Source organism: Chanos chanos, chromosome 7 (genome assembly GCF_902362185.1).
Source record: "Chanos chanos chromosome 7, fChaCha1.1, whole genome shotgun sequence".
Taxonomy (NCBI): domain Eukaryota; kingdom Metazoa; phylum Chordata; class Actinopteri; order Gonorynchiformes; family Chanidae; genus Chanos; species Chanos chanos.
The window spans coordinates 34,200,490-34,224,828 of NC_044501.1; the positions used below are offsets into that span (position 1 = coordinate 34,200,490).

Consider the following 24,339-nt stretch of genomic DNA (forward strand, 5'->3'; position numbering starts at 1 on the left):
CTTGCGGTCTCTTTCTGCCTCTTTTTGACGAGATGTGTTCTGACACACGCGTCACGTGAACCGCCCTGCCATCTGGCCTCGGACCTCCGCGAGAGGGGGCAAAAAAAAAAAAAAAAAACCCCGAGAGAGATCGCACGAACGATCGTCGTCGGCGGGGATCTCGATGTGGAGATGTGGGAACAAAGCCGTGAGCGGCGTAACCAGGCCCTGGCTTTGCTGTTTGGTGGGGTCAGAAATAAAAATGGCAGGCGTGTAATTCGTGTGAGAGGCGAGAAAGGCGCACAGCGTCGCGAGGTGAAAGGGATTTCTCCTGGCCGGGCTTGTTTTGTCCCTGGGTGTCAAACTTTCTCCCTTTTTTTTTTTTTTCTCTTTTTTTTTTTTCTTCTTCTTTTTTTTTAAGAATGGCGAAACTTCTTGTTTACGGGTCCCTTCCAAATGGGAGAGAAAGCTTCTTGTGGCCTCGCAACCAACCCCCCGAAACCTCTCTACAACCTCCCTCCGCCCGCCCCCGCCACAAACTTTGTCGTCCCCTTCACCCTTTACCGCGCCACTGGTCTGGGACTCTAGCCCCATGGGAATTAGGCATCAGGTTTTCGGTTACGGGGCAAAGGCAGCCCCCTCGTCCCCACACATCCTCTCAGTCCCCCTGTCAGATCAACACTGGGGAGAATTAATGAGAGTTTGATGATGAGGTTTTTCGTATGGGGGCCACACAAAGCCCCGATGGCAGACCCCACGACACGACTCTTCGGCATGGGCTGCCCCGAACCACCCAACTACACCCCCCCGCCCCCCAACTCCTTTCGCAGCCCCCCAAAACCTCGAAAAACCTTCTTCAAAACCCCCCTCTAGATCTCCAGCCCCCCCCCCCACCCCCACCAAAAACCTCCCCCTGTCCTCCCCTTGTCCCGGCTGTCATCCGTCTGCCAATCTCCCGATCCATGGCGAATTCCCGGCTCTCTTTATCCCTCTCTCTTTCCCACAGGGTTTGCCAGGGCCGGCCCGGTGCCTGGCTTCCAAGGGGACACTCTGCTGCTCGCCTTCATCGACTTGAGACAAGTAGGTCTTTGTTTTTTTCCTCCCCTTTTTCTTTTCTTTCATTCTTCCTTCCCCCTTTCTTCTGTTTTCTCCTGTTTACCCCTCAGCATCCCCCCACCCCTCTTTTCTCCCATTCTCTCTCCCACCCACACCCCCCCCCCAACCCCGAACCCCCCCCACCACCCCCCCACCCCCAAACCTCCTCCTGCAACCCCCTAAAACCTCTACCCCAAGCCCAGGTTTTCTTTCCTTGAGTTTCCATTCTGTATATGTGTGAGAGAAAAGAATGTATCTGTCCATTTCTACACCCTTTGGCTCCAGTCAGATATGGGTCCCTGAGGCCTTCTGTATTGTGTGTGTGCTATTGTCTCCTTTGGTCGTGCGGTGGTCCTCAAGACTTCTACCCCCAACCCCTGTTCACTTTTTTTTTTTTTTTTTTTTTGTAAGGTGAGGTGTTTTTGTTTGTTTTGGCAGACATCTTACAGGTCACCTTATCCCATTTGCACCTTTGACAAGTTTAACGCTGCGCTAAGGAACCAAAAAAGCCACGGTCGTTTGGTCTTTTTAACCTTCTACAACTCAAAATTCTCCTCAGAAGAGCCAGAGGAGATACGGGAGCAGCAAAAACATAACGGATGCAATAATCTTCTTACCCTCTCTCTCTCCCCCGTCACCAGTTTTGTTTTTCTTTTCTTTTCTTTTCTTTTCTTTTTTTTTGGTTCCCTAGTTCCTTTCTCACACTTTTATCGAATGGACTCCAGGAAGCGATTTTATGTGTGCTTTAGATGCCTCTGCCTTCCTCTCCGTGACCCCGCGTCCTCTAGAAAATTCTGAATACATAGCAAAAGATATGCAGGTGTCTGAAGTTTTGCCAGCATGGTAGCGGTGAACTAGATTTTAGCCAGATAACATGAACATGAGTTCGCTCATGTTTGTTCACAATCATTTGTGTGTGTGTGTGTGTGTGTGTGTGTGTGTGTTTGTTCCGGGGTGTGGTGTATAGATACGGGAGGGGGTTGGTGTATACTCAGGGGTCTAAAGGGGATGGGAAAGAATAACTTCGGGGGTACAAGGGTACATATTTGGGACCCCCTTCCCTTGCGGCAGAAGTGGCCAACCTGAGCGGGTGTCAGGAACCGAGAGAGGATGACGGATGGGCTGGATGCTCGGGGAGCGTTGGATGAATGAGCTGACAGACAGTGACGGATAGCTCTTTCTTCCACTAAAACAATCCCGTTTTGTCCCGCCTGCCATCATGATGCAGTGCCACTTGTTTTCCGTGTGGCTTTTTAAAACCTGACTTCACCATGAAGGGGCTAGTGTGGTTTTTTTTTTGCTTTGTTTTCCAGCGAGCGAGCGAGCGAGAGAGCGACAGAGAGAGAGAGAGAGTGAAGGAGAAAGGGAAAGCAAAAAAAAAAAAAGAGAAAAGAGTGAATAAACAAAAATCAAAAGTGCTTTTACCAATTTTTCATGGGTTGACCGCGAGTCGCCACGGATGGCGTGTCGCCGCCGTTGTCGTCGTCATAATTTCAAAGCAAGCGAAGTCGGGCGTGGGGAGAGGTATATGCACACCCCCTTCCACCACCATCACCACCACCACCATCCTGTTCCTCGGACCGCCCCCCCCCCCCCCCCCCCCCCCCCTTTTTCTTTCATGTTGTTATTCTGGTGATCAGTGGCGTCAGAACCGCTCTGTTGACCCGGGTGTCTCTCAGTGTGGCTGATCCTCAATACGCCCGATAAATCAACCTGAAGGGCCCGTTTGTGTCTCAGACTCTCAGGTCCTGGGATGGGGCCGCGGGTCAAGCCTTCTGGAGATAGACAACGGGAAAAGTCCGGAAGCTTGGAGAGCGTTTCGATGAGAGCGAGAAGCTTTGATTTGCCATCTTGTCCAGCCTAAAAGATGAGAGAAAGAGAAAGAGAAAGATGAGGTTTGAATGGATGAAGAGAGAGAGAGAGAGATGAAGAGAGAGAGAGAGAGAGAGAGAGAGAGAAAAACGTGTCCAGAAACTCTGCACCTTTGTGATGTTCAGAGCGGTTAAGGAAAACTGGAACCTGCGATATAAAGTGAGTGTGAGGAAAAAGGGGCAGAACATTAGATGCTCAGCGACGAGAGAGCGGAATCAAATGGGGGAAGAAAAATCACTGTGAAGTCGATTTTTGTGCGAAGGTATTTACAGCCGCAGACTGCGTTCGCTCTAAAAATCAACGTTGAGTCAGTCTGCGTTCACCACCTCAATTCCTTAGAGAAGGCAAAAGAGGAGAGGGTCTTTGATGTTAAGAGACAAAGCTAAACATAAATGGAAAAAAAAAAAAAGAAAAGGTGAAAGAGAGCCGGGGCGATGAAGTAGGCTGAAACTCAACAAGTTGCCGCTCTCAGTGTCATTATTTACATACATTCTCATCACTTCAAGTAGTTGCCTGTCTGTTATTGGTCAGTGAAAGGGACAAGAAGAGAGAGAGAAAGAAAAAAAGCTAAGTAAGTCAGACAGAGAGAGAGAGAGAGACTGAGGGAGAGAGGGCAGACAGTGAGACAGAGAGAGAGGGGGAGCAGAAAGTGAGATAGAAAAAGAGAGAGAGAGAGTGAGAGCAGAATTTGAGAGAGAGACAGAGAGAGAGAGAGAGTGAGAAAGCAGAAACGGGCAGCGTAAACAGCGCTGCTGCTGCTGCTGCTGCAGGCTTGCGGCTCGTCGACTCTCAGTGCTATATTTAGAGGTGGCGAAGCTTGTGGCGGTGGGAACCCTTGGCTGGCCCTGGCGCGTGGGAGGCCTGTCGGCCTCTGCGGTGCGGCTGGCCCCCCGGCGGAGCAAGCTCCCTGGTCTGTGGCCCGCCTCAACTCTGCCCTGGATCCTCCGCCTGCCCAAATTCCTCCCGGGGTTTTTACAGGAGGAGGAGAAGGAGGAGGAGGAGGAGGCAGTAGCAGCAGGAGGAGGAGGAGGAGGGGGGGGTGATTTTGTGATGAGGGGGCCCTGTTTGGAACTGTAAGGAGATACAGAAGTAGGGGATTGTCTGTATGTTTCTGAAGTTAGATTCGGACTGTGAGGAAACAATACCTTTATTTAGAGAAGTGCTGGTATGTATATATATATATATGTGTGTGTGTGTGATTTTGGTTTTACTGCTGTAACAATACTTTATACTTTATCAATGATGGAGCAGCAGTATTGGATTCACGTAAGATTCGGTAATTCCAAACGCAGGTGTGGTGTGCCTTAGCTGGGGAAAAGGCCATTTCTTACTCTGTGTGTTGGCGTCAAGTGCTATGGTCCATAAAAATTCGACGCTCAACCAAGCTATGAGGGAGTTAGTGTCAGCCCCCATCTCCCCCTCATCTCTTCTCTACCTCAAGTGATCATGTTAGTGGCAAAACGGGGTGGGTTTGGGCAGGGGCGGGGGGGGGGGGGGGGGGGGGGGGGCAAACAGGGTCCTCCTCCCTGGAGCTTTTTTGGAGCCGCAAGACTGCTATACATTCTTGTGGCCCGTCCGCAGGCTTTATCCTAGAATTCCTGGAACGCTTTTAAAGGGCTCCAATGGAAAAAATGCTTTTCCATGTCCTATTCCCAACCCCCGCCCCCCCCCCCACCCCGTCTCTCTCCTTTTCACGCCACTGCTTGTGACCTGCAGTGGGTGTCTTACCATTAGAGTCACATCCTCCACATTCTTCCTCTCTCTCGCTCTCTCTCTCTCTGTCTCTCTGTCTGCCCCTTTTTGTCCTCTGTGTTGTCTCTTTAATACGTGGTACTTAATGTGATTGCATTACCATGAACACTCTATTGACTTTCTTTATTCATGATCAAAACAGTCAACCAGTTTCTGTTCTACTTCTCTCTCTCTCTCTCTCTCTCTGTTTTTATCGTTACCTTCCCATTTCCGTCTCACCTGTTCCTCGCCATCTCTTTTGACGTCTCAAAAAACAAGGTGTTTTTTTTTTTTTTATTGAAAGTTTGATAGCATTATCCGGTATGAATTGTTAATGTAAGATATTCTGAATGAAGACCATTGGAGTGTGGTCACGTGTTTGTTTTGGGTTTTATCAGGCCTTATGCGTGTGTGTGTGTGTGTGTGTGTGTGTGTGTGTGTGTGTGTGTTTTTGTGCCTGAGTTGGGTTATTGCTAAACACATTTGGAGCCTGCTGGTGACCCCAAGTGAAAGAATGTTGCTGTTTTGGCAGCAGCGTGCAAGGCAGGGACAGGTTGAGGGAGCGAGAGTTTAAAGGTCCTCTTGGATGAGGTCTATTTTACTTCAGGGAATATTTGTCTTTTTCTTTTTCCCCCCCCCTCTTCCAGTCAACACGCACATTTCCGAAATGTCAGGGTATCTGGAGAACGTTTTAAACTCTAACAGCAAAACAAGAGAAGCGCACCTGTATTTTCTTATTTTTATGTTCGCTAACACTTGTGAACAATTAGGCTAGACAGTCTTAATTTTTCAGGGCCGGGAAGCTGCGTATTCCTACTGACTCTCGTTCATCTGTTCCATGCGGCGAAGAAAGAGAAGAAGAAGAAGAAGAAGAAGAGGGGGGAAAAAAAGCTCTCTTCTTTTTTTTTTTTTTTTTTTATGTGGAAGAGCGCAGAGGCTAAGAGCCAAGCGATGAAACATTACCGCGGCTCGGCCACAGAGCAAAGGTGGCGTACCGGAACACGTTTGACAGCTAGCTGCTTATCACACCTTAAAGAGCCAGCCAAAAACGGACTGAACGCGGTTACTGGGGGGGCGGAGGGGGAGTTGGGACGGAGGGGGAGTTGGGGCGGTGGAGGGCGGTCAGGGGAGGCGGAGGTACAAGTCGGTAGTTTGAGACCAGAGACGCTGCTAAGACATTTTACTCATCAGTTTAGTTGTGGCTGCTCACACTGGCGTTTTTTTTTTTTTTTTTTTTAATTTTGTTAGATTTAGACACAGTAGTCTTCAGTACTTTATCTGATCTTATATAGCTGTCTTTTATTTAATCTCTGTGTTATCTGAGCAGGATTGATGTGCAGGTTGTGATCTGTTGTGTAAGGGGTGACGGACGTTAAGGATTTACAAAGGCTGATTTGTCCGTTAGATGTAGTTTTATTTCAGTACCGGTGACAATATAAGGAGGGACTTTCAGGGAAAGGTGACTGAGGGAATGCTGTATAAACCATACACTGAAGCAAAACACGCAATCTCACACGCACACACACACGCGCGCACCCATCCCGCATTCGAATGTCGCTGAAACTGATTTTCATTTTCGAACTTTGAACCACAGACGTTTTCAATCAAACAAGTTCCAACTCCTCCTACGCTAAATCAACAAATCGACAAACGAAAACAAAAGGTCATGCCCCCCCCCTGCTGTTTTGAAAACGGTTTTTGGTAAGTGAATCTGAAAGTAAACCAGATTAGGGATTTCCACTCGGTTTTCTCGAGATTGCTCTCGGTATTTCCCAACAGAATCAACGGCAGGCCAGTCCCAGAGGGTCAGAGCTAGGCTGAACTGTCTGCATGCTGTCTGCCTGTCTCAGGATGAGAAATGAGACCTTTCGTTTTCTGGCATTACCTCATCCTTGGTTTTCCCTGCTGCTACAACTCTTTAAGTGTCACTGCGATTCTACTTGTGCTGACTCTGTGCCTGTGTGTGTCTGTGCGTATGTGTCTGTGCGTATGTGTCTGTGCGTATGTGTCTGTGCGTATGTGTCTGTGCGTATGTGTCTGTGCGTATGTGTCTGTGTGTCTGTGTGTGTGTGTGTGTGTATGTGTATGTGTATGCACACATGTGCTAGGTTTTAATGAATATCAGGTTTTAAATGGCAGCTTGTCAGTTCTGCGGCATCAAAAGTATGAAATTATATCCATATCGCCGGTGATACATGCCGAGGCTGATGTGTGTGTGTGTGTGTGTGTGTGTGTGTGTGTGTGTGCGCGTGCGCGTGCGCGCGCGCAGGGTCAGATGTTTCAGAGCCGACTGAGCCGGCTCCAGCTGCGGTTTGACTCATGGGTTTACAGCAGCGTTGGAGCGTGCAGCAGTCAGGTGACTCTTAACAGGTGCTGTTATTTTAAGCATTATGCCAGCGAGTTCCGGAGGATGTCAAGACCCGTCTTTCAGTTTTCAGGGAGACACACCCTTGTCAGTAAAGGAGTAAAGGAGGAAAAAAAAAAAAAAAAGAATGAGTTGAAAGAATGAGAAAATGAAAGCAGGGAGGAGAGGTAGAGAGAGAGAGAGAGAGAGAGAGACAAAAAGAAAGAGTGTGTTAGCGTCACGCGTGTTGCTCCTTTTTGGCGTGCGAGTCGCGGCTGACTGCACTCCGTTTGAACCTTTGACCCTCGTGACTTCAGTAGCTGAGGTCAGACGAGGATGATGAGTGTGGGGGAGTGAAGGAAAAGACCTGTTTAGTGTACTCACTTCATCTTGTCATATCAGCTCCCTCGGGTGGTTCTGTCCAAATAGAAAAGCAAAGCCAAAAGGAGAGAATAACAGGAAAAAAAAAAAAACAGAACTCGGTGTGAAAGTGTGATGCAAAAATCTTCCGAATCTTCTGAAACACCCCCCCCCCCCTTCCCCTTAGCCATCTCTCTATTGACCTCCAAACAAGTCACTGTTGGGGTGTCACAGTTAATTCCTTCCCTCTCTTCTTCCTCTCAGTGCCCAGCAAGGGAGTCACGCTTAAATCCTTCCCCTGCTTGGTCTCAATGCTCTGTAAGTGTATGTCAGTGAAAAACCCATTCGAGGCGCTGTCACAGGGCCTTGGGGGTCAGACAGATGAGATGCCCTACTTGTATAGAGTCAGTGAGGGTGCTAAGATTGGCTAGGCAGGGGGTTGACATCTCTCTTTGCGTCAGTGCACCATTGATCCCAGCGAGGATGATTGTGTGTCTGTGTGTGTCTGTGTGTGTTTGTGTGTATGTATGTGTGTGTTTTTCTCAGAGTAGAAGATGAGCTCTAAAAAAAAAACAAAAAAAAAACACGCACAGCTGAATCCTCTCTGACATGTTGTGGCGCTTTCTAGAACTATCTCTCTGCTGTCCCCTTCTTGAGTTTTCTCACTCCCGTCTTTTCACTTTCCATTCTCCAGTGGATGGGACAGCGTGACAATCAGAGGACTAAATGCCTCCCCCAGGATCTCACGCAGCCAAAATTCCTGCAGTCTTGGACAGTCATCCATAGTGGAATGTTTGCCCCTGTTCATCTAACCAGGCTAAATTAGTTAGAGGAGCTGGGGAACCGTCCGTGTAAATGTATGGAAAAGTGTGAGTGCGTGGAAGGGATTAGGGACCGAGGCAGAAGGGATGCATTTCTGTGGTTCCCCCCCCCGCCCCCCCTTGTGTCCTTTGGATCCGCGACTGTATTTCTTCTCTACAGGGACCTGTTTTTCTCTCTCTCTTCTGAGTGGAGTGATGTTGGTTATTCGGCAATGCCTCAGGTTCTCTCTCCCTAGATGCATGCATGCATGCGCACACGCACGCACACACACACACACACATGCACGCGCGCGCGCGCTTAAGAATGTTTGATTTTTTAAAACTAATACTCCTTTTGCCAGCTCTGACTGTGAAGCTCTCCCTGAATTGCACACAGAGGAGCCTTAAAGATCTTTTCTCGAAAGCGCCACAGCATCAACAATCGACTCGATCCAAGACAAAAAAAAAAAAAAAAAAGAACAAGAGGAATGTGCCACCTCCTCTTGCCCCTGTTTCTCCTCTCTTCTCTTTTCTCCTAAACTCGCATGATCTACCTGGGTGGCTCTCTCCTCCCGTTACACACGTCATGGCAACGTTTCTCACCATGACTTCACTGTCCCTTTACGTAAATATAGAAAAACGTTCACCAAACGAAGCGTCTCGAACAGAGACCCACGCTTGATGGACAGTATTTACATGGACGAGACACGCACCGTTCACAGTATCCATTTCTTCTCATCAGTCAAGCGTTATTTGTTGGAAAACCAATAAGGGGGCCACAGCTGGAAAGCGCCGAACGTAATGTCTCCCAGAGGGATCTCCGAGGAGCGTTGTGAAACCAGGGGATCTGACTTCAGCCCTCTCGCCTCTCCCCCCTCGCGGGGCTTGTGCTGGTCAGATTATCCAGCCTGGATGTGCCTTGCATCTGGATTCTAGTATCTAGGCTCCCCTGGGATGATTTGTTTGTCAGTCGGTGACTGAGACTACAGTCATCGTTAGATCTTCCGTGAAGTTGGACTCGCTTTATGACAGCTTTCTCATAACGCCTTCGGGGGAACAAACCCCTCCCCACCCCCAAAAAAACAACAACAAAAAAAAAAAACCCACGATGTTCCTACGCTGAATGGTTGGAACGATTCCCCTACTATGTCTTTGCGTGTTAGCGAGACTCTGCAGTTGGTTTGCAGTCGCTCCCGCGGCAGCACCGCAGTCTTGATCATTAGCGGTCGTTAGGAGCACGTGTTTTTCTCGCGGTTTGCATTCGAGTAGCATCCCCACTGCCCCTGTAAGAACGTCCCTGCCACGCATCTTTTGACAGTGTTCTGCAGAAAGCAAGATAGCGTTATGTCCCTCATTCACATCTTGTAGTTTTGACTTCACAGGCTTAGTGAAAGTCTTCATTCGTTCAGCAAGCTTCTTGTTCACTTGACACGGAAGCGGTAGTGGTTTTTGTAAGGTTCTGGAGGGTTTTTTCTTTTTTCGTTTTTTTTTTTTTTTTTTTTCCTGAGAACATCTTCAGTTGAGTTCTGGTGCTTTGTGGCTCAGCTCTGAAACTTTGCTTGATAATGTGTCCCAGGTCAGAGTTTTTGGAACTGGAACGTTCTGGAAACTCTCTTGCCTTTCACCCTGACCATACCCCCTTTGCTCAGAGCTGCCATTAGAGAGGACACGCATGGTTTGGATTGGGGTCTTGGCTCGGACGCCCTCGTGGTTTACCTCTAGCTGTTGATATTAAGACGGGATAAACAATAACAAAAAGGAGGAACGGAAAACAATAGCGAATCATCTCGGTCCCTTCTTATCCCGGTTTGATTGGACTGTCTGTACATATAAAGGCGACGGAGAAGGGTTTGCTGACGTTCGATCCGTAATATGTTGCGGTTACGGTGCATCTGGAGACTTCGCGGGCTTCAGGGTGGCCGTTTGTGATTATATTCATGATGTAGCGTTTAGCTTTATAACGTCGCGTTCGGAGGCTAATGTTGCTGTAATGTCTCAGAATTGGAGTCAGTTACGTAAACTGGCTTATGATTTGCCATAACGTGAAATGGAAATGCCCTATCTTCTGACCCCTTAATGTGGGAACCAGTCATCTATTTAAGATTCGTGGAGAAAATGAAAGGAGGAGTGCAGAGGCTAAATGCTTTTAGGATGCTGTAGTTGTATTATTTAGGCAGTTACAGCGCAGGGAGAGACTGTTAATGCTGGTAAGTCTCCATTCTGGTGGTGATTGATGGGAATGGTTTGGATAGGAGAAAAAGAGGAGGTGGAGTGAGAGAGAGAGAAGGAGACGGAGACGGAGAGAAAGGGCATTTGGAAAAGACAGGCGTGTGTGACGTGTGGGGCGGTGAACTTGTCCTGGCCCCCAGTGCACGCTGGCTGACCTTCCTGTACATAACAGCCAGAACCAGACCAGGTGTAATCACTTTCTCCAGCCTCCCTCTGTCTTTCCGTCCCAGAGAGAAAGAGAAGAGAGAGAGAGAGAGAGAGGGTGAAGGAGAGGGAGAAGGGGGAGGGCCAGTCAAGTGGCCTCCGGCCGACCCTGCTCGCGTTTCCCCGGAGCCAGCGGACGATAAGCCTGACGCGCTATCTGTCTCTCTCGCTCTCTCTCTCTCCCTCTCTTTTTCTCCTCCTCTCTCTCTCTCTCTCTCTCTCTCTCTGTCCTTCCATCTCTCTCTTCCCTTCTCTCTCACTCTCTTTATCTCTGTCTCTCTCTCTCTGTCTCTCTCTCTCTCTCTCTCTGGGTCTTTCTCTTGGTCTCTCTCTGGCATTGTGAGTATTGGCAGAGCAGCAGGTTTGGGGGTGAGAGGGGCTTTATGTTAACGCAGTAAAGGCTGTGTGTGTGTGTGTGTGTGTTATAGGTGTATACTGACAGAGAAAGCTGACCTTCCGGTAACCTTGGCTGTAGTCCAGTCGGGGAGTCAGGCAGGATCTGTAGTCTGAGTCCCTCTTGCTGACCCCCCCCCCCCCCCCCCCCCCCCCCCCCCCCCCCCCCCCCCTCCAAATCAGCACAACCCAAACCAGGGGCCATGCTTCACTTGCGTGGGTCAGAATGGGACACAGGAGAGAAATGTGTTTTGTTGTACCGTTCTCTTCTTCTATCACTCATTCAGTTTATACAGGCTTTCTAGTTTGTAGTGTCACACACCATGAAATGAATAGTCTCTCCACCTTCAGTTCTTCAGTGGTTTCTCTGCTTCTTAATTAACCCAAACTCTCCAGTCATGGTTAATGTAGTCTCTCTCTCCCTCTCTCCCTCCCTCTCTCTCTCTCTCTCTCTCCCTCTCTCTCTGCCTCTCTCTCTCTCTCTCTCTCTCTCTCTCTCTCTCTCTCTCTCTCCCCTCAGATTTCTGTGTGTGTGTATTTTAAGACCAATGGAAAGATTGTTTTGCCAGATTCTCTCTTCGTGACCTCAGAGTCAACCCTCATCATCCTCTTACCGGAAAGCCAGCTGTGTGTGATAGGTCATTTACAAATACCGATTCCACTGACACTCATGACCGTAAATAGGTTTTGGCGAATTCCGTAGGGAGGGCAGGCTCCGGCATGACCTATTCTTTATGAAAAGTCTTGTTTTTTTTTTTTTTCTTTTCTTCTTTTGTTTGTTTTTATTTGTTTATCTGTTTGTCTTTATGCTGCGGTGACCATGAGTAAGCCAAACTCTGTCAGTAACCTCTCATTGACCCCCCCCCCACCCCCCCCCCCCCCCCCCCCCCCCCCCCTTGCTCTGAGGCTATCGGAGTTCATCTCCATGGAAACAACACTGCATGACCAAAATGCAGTCTCTTATCAGATGTGGCCATTATCAATGCCCTCTTGGAGACCGTGTTGTATAATACACCAGCAATAGTGGTGTATTGTTTGATCCAAAAAAAAAAAAAACCCAAAACAAAACTTCAAAACAAAACAATTTATGCATGCCTGCTCTCACACATGCACACACCCTCTTTCTCAGGTCCCTCTCTTTCTCTCCTGTGAGATTCAACATATCAAAAGCAGAAGTGATGGCATGCAACAAGGGGGTACGTTCCAACCGACATGCATGTTGACGGATTCCAATCAGAGCAAGTTACCTGCGTGTTACAGTATCAGCCAGTGGAACTTGTGATTGTTACATCACAAAACACGTTGGCGTGGCAACAACAGGCGTGACAAAACTATGACAGAAGGACAGAAATGTTTACGAAGCTACGAAACTGCGAATAACCTCTAAAATGATCCCGTCGCCGCCAAACGCGTCAGGAGTTAGGGACCACAAAAGAATCCCACAAGAAAAAAAAACGCTGAGAGGATTTAAAATGTTGACATTCCGCAAATGCTAAACGTTGTCTGGTCCGATCACAAAACCAGTGAACGAGTACTGAGTGAAGGCCGTACGAAGGGATAGCTACTCACAGCGGTCGATAAAAAACGTGGATAAGTTGAAAAACGCAGCAACTCTTAAACGTAGCATTGGACTGCACAGGGTGGAGACGAGTCCTCTCTACCTTCATAAAGAGGACAGCACGCTCATGCACACTCTTTCACTGTCTTCCTTTTGTTTTCTCTCTCCCCCCCACACGCACACACACACACACACACACACACACACATTCCCTTTATCTCAATCAAAATGTTCTGCATTTATGTTAACCTTGTTCTGAAAGCTGAGATTTATGTTTCAACATGTTTGTCACCTTATGTAACCCCCCCTCCCCACCCCCGGCAGAGACCATGGAGCACAATCTCAGCTTTTGATTTTCAAACGCAGCACAAAAGAAAAAAAAAAACACCCCACCTTCCTTACTCTCTCTCTCTATTGTGTCTCTTTTCAGAGGTAAACCCCAAAGGCAGTGTGCCCTTGTCCACGCTCCTCTCTCATTTCCTATGTTTCACACAGTGCACACACACACACATACACACACACACACACACATTGTGTTATTTACAAAATTTACCATCGCGTTCTGGACAGGAGAGCTAGTACTCATATTCATCATTGACTTTTAAATCACTCTATCGGCTTTGTTTTGCTGACCGCTTCCGTCTCGATTTGACCGCTTGCGACGTTCGCTCGGCACTGACCGTTCCGTCGCACTGTTGCCCCGGTGATAACTCTATTTTGTCTGACGGGGCAGGAAGGTAAGGTCAAGGCTGTGTCTTCCTCAGGCTAATGCTAAGTCCTTCTGTCAACTTCAGAGTCATTAGCAGCAACTCCTCAAAACTTGATCCAAAGCAAAAGTTCACAAACACACTGAGGAACAGCCCCCCCCCCCCCCCCCCCCACACACACACACAACCCCCTCCCCAACCCTAGGGTCATTCTCTTGGGACCCATTTATCTGAAAGTGAAGCTACGCTCCCACTCACTGCATCAGGACAACCCCACTCCCTGAAGGTTGACCACAAACCTGAATCGCACACCTGTTTGCAGTATGCAAATGAGCCTGTCCTAGAAAATCTTCTGGTTGGGCTGTTTTGTGTTGTGTTTTTTTTTTTTTTAATCGGACGCTTTAAGGGGCCAATCAGGGAGTTGCTGCGTCAAGGTATTTGACCCAGGTCTATCTGACCGCTCTACCACACCATTGGCCTGGTGATAACACCCCGCTTGTCTGCAAGGACAGGAAGGTGAATCTGGGGCCGCGTCTTCCCCAGGCCATCGTTAGCTCCTCAGACAGAGCGGCCTCAGGAAAGAGGGGTTATTTTCACTCGTTCTTCGTACGGGTCACAAACAGAGCGCGGAGAGCAGATAACCGAACAGTAACCCGAGTCGGAGTTCAGCCCGGAAGCACCTCCAGCCCCTGTCTTAACCCCCTGCCAACCGCAGACCTCTTCAAAGCACCACTGTCTCGTCTTATTTGAAGCCCAGCTCACGGAGCGAAACGGGACTTCTCTCTCTCGCTCTCTCCCCTTTGCTTTCTCTCTCTCGCTCGCTCTCTCTCTCTCCCGGCGTTCTGCTACGTTTGAGCTGTGTACGGTCGTTTGTGGACGGTCACACTGAACTTACTAAGTCTGTAATGTACTGAGTCTTCAATGAGTCGATTCACAGCTGGGTATATTTCTTTTAATCTGATTGTATAACGGCTTTGCTATTTCTCCACGTTTTCTGTCTCGCCTTGTATTTATTTTTTCTTTCGTGTTTTTTTTTTTGCCCTCTTCTACCTCTTTCCCTCATTCTCCCCCCTCTCTCTCTCTCTCTCTCTCTCTCTCTCTCTCGTTTCACCCTCTCTTACTCTTTCTCACACTCTCTCTGTCATTTGCTCTGGTTTGTGTTCAGCTGTGACAGGTAGGACCCCAAGATGAAAGTGGAATGACTCAGTAGAAGCAACTATTTCCAGCTTGTTTATTCTGGTCTCCTCTCCCTCACTCCCTCTCTCTCTCCCTCTCTCTCTCCCTCTCTCTCTCTCTCTCTCCTCTCTCCCCATTTCTTACTCGCAAGAGCATAATAACTTGTGCAATATTTTTTTTTTTCTGTCTCTCTCCATTGTTTTTTTTTTTTGTGTTCCTATATTCTTGGTCAGTGCTTAAAAATGTAATGTTTCCCTACTCCCACATTTGAAATGAAAGTCACAAATGAGACTCGTTTGACTTTTAAAGGTTTGTTTTGGCTTACAGAACAGCGTGAATAACGGCTGACATGTTGCAGCGCTTTGGACAAGATCACCCCGTTCTTCTATTTCTTACTTCCAGGACCCACAATGCAAAGTTCTCCCTCTCTCCGTCTGAGGTGTCATGCTTCTCTCTGTGCCGTTTCGGTTGATTGACATCCTCTCTTCCTTTGCTTAAGCTGTCTTTAAGTGTGGAGCCGACAGGGATGTAGAAAAAACATCGCTGGTTATGAGTGAATCCTGTTGATGGACACGAGCACCACATTTAGCTTAATTTTCACTTTTGGGGCTTTCTCACACCGCCCCCCACCCCCCTTTTGACCTTCACGTCTGCGTTGGCCATCTCTGACAGGCTCGCGTGTGAGCCGCTAGGAAACAGGAGCTCCTCAGAACAGATAACCTCTGTGGGTTAACCTTTAACCTCACCCTCTCATTAGCCTGCTTTCAACCGCTCATCCCAGGAATATGTTTGGGAGGGGAGGGGTCAGAAGGACCAACTTTTCCTTTGCCTTTTTTTGTACAGATAGCACTTATCACTCCATCACTCCATCCCTTCTGAGTCTGAATGCTGAGTGATGTCTTTGCTCTCTTCCTCTTTCCCTCCTCCTCCTCCTCCTCCTCCTCCTTCCCTCTGAAATGACTCAAATAGCTGTGCTAAGTGCTTCCAGTTCTCTCTCTCTCTCTCAAACACCCCCACACCACCCCTCTAGGCCCCACTTTCAGTTTTAAGTCACAGCCCTTATGCTGTGGCTGTCTGCCCAGGTCACTGTTGAGATAAGATTAGGCCCTGGTGCGCTGGACTGGAGCACTAGTTCCCCCCTGAAGCTGTTTTCTCAGAGAAATCTCCAGAAATAGTCCTAAGCTGCACCGGAATGCGCGCGCCGTTTTCTTTGGATGTTAACGAGGCGCCAAAGAAAGTGGGTTTTTTTTTTTTTTTCCCTTCCTTTCACTTTGTTTTTTTGTTTTTTTTTTTTTTTTTTTTTGCAACCGGTCTCTTTGATTGACAGGAGTCAACAGGATGGACAAGAGGTTAGACTCACACTTGTCAATCATTCACTCTCTCTCTTTTTTTTGCCTGACACAGCAGTATTCTGAAGTCACGTCAGTTGTAGAAGCCCCACCGAAGTCGTTGAGCTCCTTTCCAACACAAGCTCATTTCAACCAGAGTGGCGACCACAGGACTGTAGAGTTTTTGAATTTTTTGCAGTTTATCCAAAGCCGTTTTCCCATATGGATCACGGCACTTGAAACATCAGCTACTCGCTCGGTCTGGACTCGGCCTCCGGCTTTTGCCCAAATGCCCTCGTAAAAGTAGCTGTTGCGTGGCGACCGGTTGTGCTTCAAAAAAAACCACGTTCGCCGTACGTCACCCAGAAGTTGTTCTCTGATCTTCAGAATCGCACTGCGATAAACGTCTTTTGAAGGTACACCTAGAAGGTTCCGTTCCAAGATCCCATTGGAGCGTAGATCCTGTGGCTGTATATAGCCTTTCACTCTATATGTCTAATCTTATCTGTGTGGAAAGTGAGTGAGGGTGTTTACTGGACATGTCTGTCAGCACTGTGAAGCGATGTGATGCATCTGTGAAGCTGATTTAGAGATATCCAAAGTCCATCAGCCGTTTGAGCCGCGAAGCTCACACACGGGCGAAGTCGTATTCATAAAGAGAAGCGTAAATTATCAGAGCCGCTGAAAAGTGAAGTGAAAGGTAAGGCTTCGTTGGACCCAATCCTTAATTTATTTCTCTTCTCTTCTCTTCTCTTCTCTTCTCTTCTCTTCTCTTCTCTTCTCTTCTCTCCTTCTCCCTCTCTTCTCTTCTCTTCTCTTCTCTTCTCTCCTCTCCTCTCCTTCTCCCTCTCTTCTCTTCTCTTCTCTCTCCCTGGGCTTTTAAGTGATCTCTTCCGTTGGAGCTCCAGATACCTCACACTCGACAGCCTCATGACGAGACTCTTCTGCTCCTGGACCGCGTTTGCTTATCTTTCAGGATTTACGTCTGGGCGCTTTTTAGACCCTGTTTGCTGCGGCTGAGAATCGTTCGGCTTTGGCGTAGCCCGTCGTGATTCATCCTCTTTTAATGAGACCTTTTTAAAAGCCAAGCCCCCCCCTGGCGTCCCACCAAGGGCGAACCTCACTCTTCGGCGTCGAGGGGGAAAAAAAACAAGCGCACCTGTGCCCCCCCCTCGGAAACACCTGTCAGAGGAACACCTGAACCACCAACCCCCCCCCCCCCCCCACCCCCCCCCCCCCCCACCAACCCCTCTTCTCTTCCTCTCTCCTCCCCTGCTCTTCCCTCTGCAGTGAAGAGTTCAGGCGGGTTGAGGTCTCTGGTTGTTTATCTTTACGGGCTGATCCTCTGATTCACTGACGGTTGTTATCATTGTTATTATTGTTCAGCTCCAGTCCCAGCTGAGGCTGTCCTGTAAAGAAAAAAAAAATAAAAGGGAAAGAAAAGAAAAGAAAAAAAAAAGAAAAGAAAAGAAAAAAGCCCCAGGCTCAGGGCCCATGGCCAGAGAATGCACCAAACAATGCAGAGAGCCAGAGGCCATCCAGAGGTGAGAGAGAGAGAGAGAGAGTGAGAGTGAGTGTGTTCTCCATTAAAACTCAAAGACTTAGCAGAGTGCAATGTCAGGGCTGAAACTGGAACAAAAAAACCCCCAAAAAAACAAAAATAAAACAAAACCAAAAAAAATCAGAAGAGACAAAAGAAAGGATTGCGGAGATAAAGCAAAATGAAGTAAGGCGATTAGAAAAAAGAAAAACACACACACACAAAATTGAGACGAGATGAGATGTCTGCGTGTCCGTATTGTCAAGCCCAGCGCCAAGACAGAGGGATGGGAAAACCAAGACATGGAACAGAGAGACCTAATGTACTGAAAGTGGGGGGAGGGGTGTGACAGAACAGAGCGACGGCGATAGGAGAGAGATAAGATGGAGCTTTTTGAGTTTTTTTTTTTTTTTTTTTTACGAGAATCAGTCTCACTTATCTCCATATCCTCTCCTGTCCAGTGGCTCTTTCGGCTCTGCGTTCTCATTGACCTCATTAAGTCTTCTTCAATTCCCATGTTTTATCAGCAAATTATTTATGAGCACATGTGTCTCTGGCTGTTTGTTGGGTATTAGGTTACTAGGTCATGGGTAACCATTACATAACCTTTTTTTTTTTTTTTTTCCCCTTTTTTTTTTTTTTTTGGCCCTCTTTAGGGCTGTTAGATTTATTACAGCCGTCAAAGCAGCAAATCAGATCTTGCGTTTCCAAAGAACTGTCAAAGAGTAACAACTTCAGGGAAAGAAAGGGGGGGTGGGGGTGGAGGGGTGTGGGGGGGGCGGGAGGAAAAAGGGGGTAAGGGGAAAAAAAAAAAAAAGAAACGAAAGAAAGAAAGAAAGAAAAACACAAAACAAAAACACGGGGTTAATTCCCCATCCCTCAGGTCTATTAACGAGAATAGCAATTCCCAGCGCGTTCCAAACAAATAAATGCAGCAGTCGGAATAACCATTAGGAGCGCTTGTCCAAACATCAGGCATGCGGAGAGAGAGAGAGAGAGAGAGAGAGAGAGACAGAGACAGAGAGAGAGAGAGAGAAACAGAGAGAGAGAGAGAGAGAGAGAGAGAGAGACAGAGAGAGAGAGAAACAGAGAGAGAGAGAGAGAGAGAGAGAGAGCAGGGGCCGCTTGACTGAACGAGCGCGGCGCTTCAGCATGCAACGTCATGTTTTTCTCCCATCATTCTTTCTGTTGGAAGAATGAAAGGATGTGATAATCCCATTCACCCCTCTTCCCCGCACTCAGCCCTGCATGGACTAAGTGTTTGTTTAGTGAGTAAAGCAGAGAGAGAGGGAGAGAGGACGATAACGCTAAAGGGGTCACGGCGAGGTGAGAGGGAGAGAGAGAGAGAGAGAGAGAGAGAGAGGGAGCGCGCGCACGAGTGGAAGTTCATTGGGAGGTGAAGGCGGAGCGGGGTAGGGAGGGAGGGGAGGTGAAACTGAGGTCACGGATGCATGCGACACACTCGCCAGCGCCGTACGGAATGCGAGCGAGGGCGTTTGTGTGACTGTACATTTTTTGCGCGTGCGTTTGTGCGTGTGTGTGTGTGTTTTGGGGTGGGTGCAGGGGCGTGGGGGGGGGGGGGGGGGTGTTAGTAGTTACTGGCAGTATTGACAGAGTCTGTCCCTCTTTCTGTCTTCTTCCTCCTCCTCCTCTTCTTCCTCCTTTTTTTTTTTTGGCCTCCTGTTCTTTCTCACCATTGGATTGTACAAAGCGTGCTGAGGGAAGAGAGGAGTTGAAAGAAAAAGCCGCATGTTAGATACTCATGCAAATCCTTCCTCTTATCTCACCCAGGTGCTTATCTACAGCCTGATGGCCTATATGTATATATCTGTGTGTGTGTATTTGTGTGTGTGAGAGAGAGGGAGAGGGAGAGGGAGAGGGAGAGACGGTGTCATGAACCGACCGAAGCAGGAATTGGAGTTTTGACGTTGCTTCCTCCAAACGCTGACCTTGCAGTTACCATTGGAAAGCATCCTATTCATCCAGCATGTACCTGTTTATTCTGTCACACACATTCTCTCTCTCTCTCTCTCTCTCTCTCTCTCTCTCCCTCTCTCTCTCTCATTCTCTCTCTCTCGTCTCTTTTTCTCTTTTTCTCACACGTACTCATACAAACACGCAGTGGTCTGTCTCACAGCTTTGTCCAAAGGACATTCCCTTGTGGTCCTGTCACCTTTTCTTAACTTGCTACTTTAATGAGATGAGTGTTTAGCATTGTTTTGTGTGTTTTGTACAACATTGTTGTGTGTGTGTGTGTGTGTGTGTGTGTGTTTGTCAGTGAGCTTGCATCTCTCTATATCAGTTTTGCGTGTGTGTATATGAGCGTATATGAGGTTGTGTGTGTGTGTGTGTGTGTGTGTGTGTGTGTGTGTGTTTGTCAGTGAGCTTGCATCTCTCTATATCAGTTTTGCATGTGTGTATATTAGCGTATATGAGGTTGTGTGTGTGTGTTTGTCAGTGAGCTTGCATCTCTCTATATCAGTTTTGCATGTGTGTATATTAGCGTATATGAGGTTGTGTGTGTGTGTTTGTCAGTGAGCTTGCATCTCTCTATATCAGTTTTGCGTGTGTGTGTATATGAGCGTTATATGAGGTTGAGGAATGTGCTTTGGCGTGCTGATAGGGTGAAGAGATTTAAAAAGGGAATGGGGTGCTGCAGGGGCCCAGCGGGTCACCGCCGCCCCCGGGGGGTCAAACTCGGGTCATTACCGGCTCATTACCGGGTCAGCTTCGGGTCAATACCAGGCCAAAACAACACCGCTCTCCGAGGGGGAAGGGGGGGGGGGGGGTGGGAACGTCAATGGTGCCTGTTAACCCAGCATTTTCCTCTTAATACCCTGTCTTTTCTCTCCCCCCCCCCCCTCTCATGCCTGTGCCCTCTATAGTGTATGGGGCCCTGTCTCTTATGTAACAACATGTCACCTCCAGCGCCCCCCCCCCACCATCCACACCCCCCTCATGGAGTAGACTGTGTCATTTTTTTTTTTTTTTTTTTTTTACGCTGAGCCAGTAAAATGTAGATTAATATGACTCTGAATTGTTTTTCTCTCTCTCCAGCTCCTTGATCTCTTCACTCAGTGGGACTGGTCCACGTACCTGGCCGACTACGGCAGACCCACCAGCAAGTACCTGAGAGTCAACCCTCACACCGCACTCGCCCTTTTGGAAAAGTGAGTCTCTCTCTCTCTCTCTCTCTCTCTCTCTCTCTCTCTCTCTCTCTCTCTCTCTCTCTCTCTCTCCCTCTCCCTCTCCCCCTCCCTCGCTCGCCCTCTAACACACACACGCACTCACGGTTATGTTGTTGACGCTGTACCTTTTTTCCCTCACACACATTCAGCTACCCACACCAGCTTGGCTCTTTTGGTGCACAGGGTTCAAAGAGCTTATAGCACTCACACATACACACACACACACACACACGCACACACACACACACACAGTCACTTGCTCATGTTCTTGTTTGTCTGGTCTGACATCTTCTCCCTCTCCTCTTTGATCCTTTCGTTTCTCTTATCTGTATGCAGGATTTCTCAAGCGTGAGTACTGTACTGTGTGTATGTATCTGTATGCTCTTACTCAGCCTTCCTTGACATATTAGGAATGCACCCTGTTTGGTCGTTTGTCTGGGGGTGTGGGTTTTGGGTGTGTGGGTGTGTGTGTGTTTGTGTGTGTGTGTGTTTTGTGTCCTTGTTTGTTTTGCGTGTAATTATCCGGGTCTTGGATTTGTGTGCGTGTGTGTGTGTGTGTTGGTTTTTTTGGGGGTTTTTTTTTTTGCCGCATGTTTATTTCACATGTGCATTTACCAGAAGAAGTTTGTTGTGTGTTCTCAATGATTTATGTGGTTTACTCTGCACTAATATGTTTGTATGTGCTAGACAAATGATTACAGCCCCTCACCTTGTGCACTTTCTCTCTCTCTCTCTCGCTCTCTCTCTCTCTTTTTATCTCTCACTCTCTTTTCTCTCTCTCTCTTTTTCTCCTCTCTTTCTCACTCTCTTTTTTCTCTCTCTCTCTCCACCTACCCTTTGGCTGGCCTCTGTCTTTCTTTCCCTGTCGCCCTCTCTCTCTCTCTTCGTCTCTCTCTCTCTCTCTCTCTCTCTCTCTCTCTCTCTCATTGCCCTGTTGCTGTGACTGTGTGGGTGATGGAGAGCGGTTGCTCTCTCAGCTGATTACACGTTGCTTTCTACCCCCCGAGAGCCCACACACACCAGAGTCTGATCCCATTTGAGCTGTACTTACCCTGGCCTTGCCCTCATGCCCCCTGGCTCACTGAAAACCATCCCTATTACTCTCTCACACACACACACACACACACACACACACACACTCACGCACTCCCGCCCGCCCACGCTGGCACGGAGCAGCACTAGCCTGACCGGGTCCAGAGCTAGAGTGTTTGGAGTCAGAGAAGGACGCTGTGATTGGAAAAGATGGTTCGTCTGATGGAACCCTACGTTTGGAGACAACGAGCGTTGCTAATCCTCTAATATGGAAAGAGTGGGGGGTGGGGGGGGGGTTAAAAGAAAGTTGTCTGTGTGTGTGCGTGTGCCAAGGAAAGTTCATCAGGCTTTTGGAAATCTCTCTCTCTCTCTCTCTCTCTCTTTTCTGTACGGAGATGGTCCAAATAAAATTTTTGTTTCATGAAAACAAGGGAGAGAAAGAGGAAAGGAATGAACGTAAGATTTTTTTTTTTTTTTTTTTTAATCTGGACTTCATAAATATATGTTGCAATACAGAAATCGGTCCCGCCCACAACCAGGTTCGCCGATGAAGAAACTAGGGGCAGCGTAAATATCTCCATTTGGTAAAGTAGAGACAATGTAAAGAGAAAAAAAAAATCATTAAAAAAAGTCACAGACTGCCACTGGTCAAGCAGTTAAAACTGGCACCTATTCATGCCATTTTACTACTTATCATTAAACACACGCTCTCATATATATATATATATATATATATATATATATATATATAAAAAAAAAGCAAACAACCTGGCGCGTGTGTGATGATTATCACAGGAACGATAACAGGCGGTTGTCTGTAAGCAAAGGTGATACCTATCGTCGTGGCAACACAGTTCTGTGTCCATGGCGATGATTATCGTGCCAGGTAAACCCGCAGGAGATAGCAGCGAGATATGGTGATGGCAGAGTGGTAGATATTGGACGACAAGCAGGATAAAGGGCTTGTTTTGATTCCAAACATGTCGAAGGCTGTTTAATGGCTACTGTACGGTCTGATAGGAAAAGAACCAGTTGCTCGGAACATGTAATATTTTAATAATTACCTCAGCTTGATAGTTACACAATATGTAATGGACTGTGAGATTGATATTGGAATTGAAAATTGGAGCCATCCGGCAGCCAATGGAATTTCAGTGGTGTTCTCAGCGTGCCAGAAAGCAGTATAATGACTCAGTACAGAAAAACCAACCACACTCTCCAACTGATCTGTCCTAATCAGGCCTAATCCGTGTGGTAGCCACGTTAAGTATGTATGGAAGCTGACCAGTCGGTGTAAGTCCAGCATCAAAAGAAAATGACTGTGGTAAAAACAAAGGGAATACAACAGGACGTTGTGACCTGTCATTTTCAGGCCTCTAGTTCTGAGCTGATGAGTTCCAGGTTTGGACTGAGGAAACCAGACGGCTGGTGGCCATAGTAACGCCGGTTCTGGAAGGTTGAACTTGTTACATTGTGTTCTTGAACGGTTCAGTGATCTCTAAGCTAGGGAACCCGACCGGCGGCGGAACTTCAGCCGTCCGCAACGACCGAACCCCCCCCCCCCCAGGGCCGACACCCCGGTAGTGACCGATTTACATCTCGATTCCCTACAGAGTCATCGTCTGGCTCTTCCTCTGGGACATTATGGAAGCGCAGCCCCCTGTGACAGCTCCGATTCATAAGACTCTTCACACATGACTCTCAAAGCCTTCTATAGGATTTGAGAATCACATGCCCCACTAGGCGACTGTCCTTCCGTCAACAACCCTTAGCTTGTCTCAGTTAGATGCCATACCCTCTGTAGGCAGAGATATGTGATTTAGGTTAATAATCTTTTCTGAAGGTCTCCTGTGAATGGGTTTCACGACTCACGAGATTATTTTTACAGAAATTACAGTTAATCTCAATTTTTAGAGTTGGTGTGTTGTGTGCATGGAATCTTTTGTGTTCTTTTCATGGAATCATGCAACCTCTTGTTTATTTAGGTGCCTGGATTGTGCTGAAGAGACGTACTAACACAGATTAGTTTTCTTGCGTTTCCACATCATTTCTGTCTAATGACATGTTTTTCCTCTTTGTAGGATGAAGGACACTAGTCGGAAAAACAACATGTTCGCTCAGTTCCGCAAGAACGAGCGGGACAAACAGAAACTGATCGACACCGTCGTCAAACAGCTGAGGAACCTCATCTCGTCTCACCAGTCCTGAACAGCACGTCCCATTGGCTACCGCGCGTCACCTGACTCATAAGCCCCATCTAGCGTCTTCCCTGATTGGTCCCCTGTGCTGTCAGAAATTTAGAGGTTGCGCTGACATGCGCCCGCCCCCTGCAGCAACTACGAGGGGCATTTCATCACGTCTCTCCCTGAGAACCATCACATCTAACATACCCTGGAGTGCCATTTGCCTTGAGCTGTGTGTGTGTTTATTTTACCAAAGGGTGTGCCAACTACCAACTATGCCCAGTCAGTTTTTTTTTTTTTTTTGCCACCCAGCGTCCATTAATCTCCCTGTCTGCCCAGATAACCAAACTGCAGTGCCCTTCAGTTGACCCGGACACGGCGTCCCTCCAGCAAGCTTAAGTCTTCCATCGTGGCTCGTCCCAGTCAAACCGTGAAATGGACCCGAACCTGGGTCTAAATGGACACGTTTTCTTTTTCCACAGCTCCCCCCATTGTCTTGAAACGTGTTGTTTTACCTTTGACATATTTGACGTTGTTAACATTGATTGACATTGGTTTGGTTGTGCTGACATTGCCATGCTCTGTAGCCGTTTTAACTCTTTTTGTTGTGAGGTTACACC

General features: G+C 47.8%; 1 protein-coding gene across 4 annotated transcripts in view; it reads left to right on the forward strand.

Moving 5' to 3' along the window:
- The window catches only part of exoc6b (exocyst complex component 6B), an 82,646-nt gene extending 58,692 nt beyond the window's left edge, over positions 1 to 23,954 (forward strand). For 2 of the 4 annotated variants that reach the window (XM_030779859.1, XM_030779861.1), the window contains 4 exons: positions 986 to 1,059; positions 20,374 to 20,486; positions 20,841 to 20,852; positions 23,618 to 23,954. In XM_030779859.1, the coding sequence (XP_030635719.1) occupies positions 986 to 1,059; positions 20,374 to 20,486; positions 20,841 to 20,852; positions 23,618 to 23,744 (326 nt within the window). In that variant the 3' untranslated portion in view covers positions 23,745 to 23,954. The remainder of the gene's footprint in view (positions 1 to 985; positions 1,060 to 20,373; positions 20,487 to 20,840; positions 20,853 to 23,617) is intronic. The other 2 variants (XM_030779858.1, XM_030779860.1) reach the window with 1 other exon arrangement.
- Positions 23,955 to 24,339: the final 385 nt, after the last annotated feature.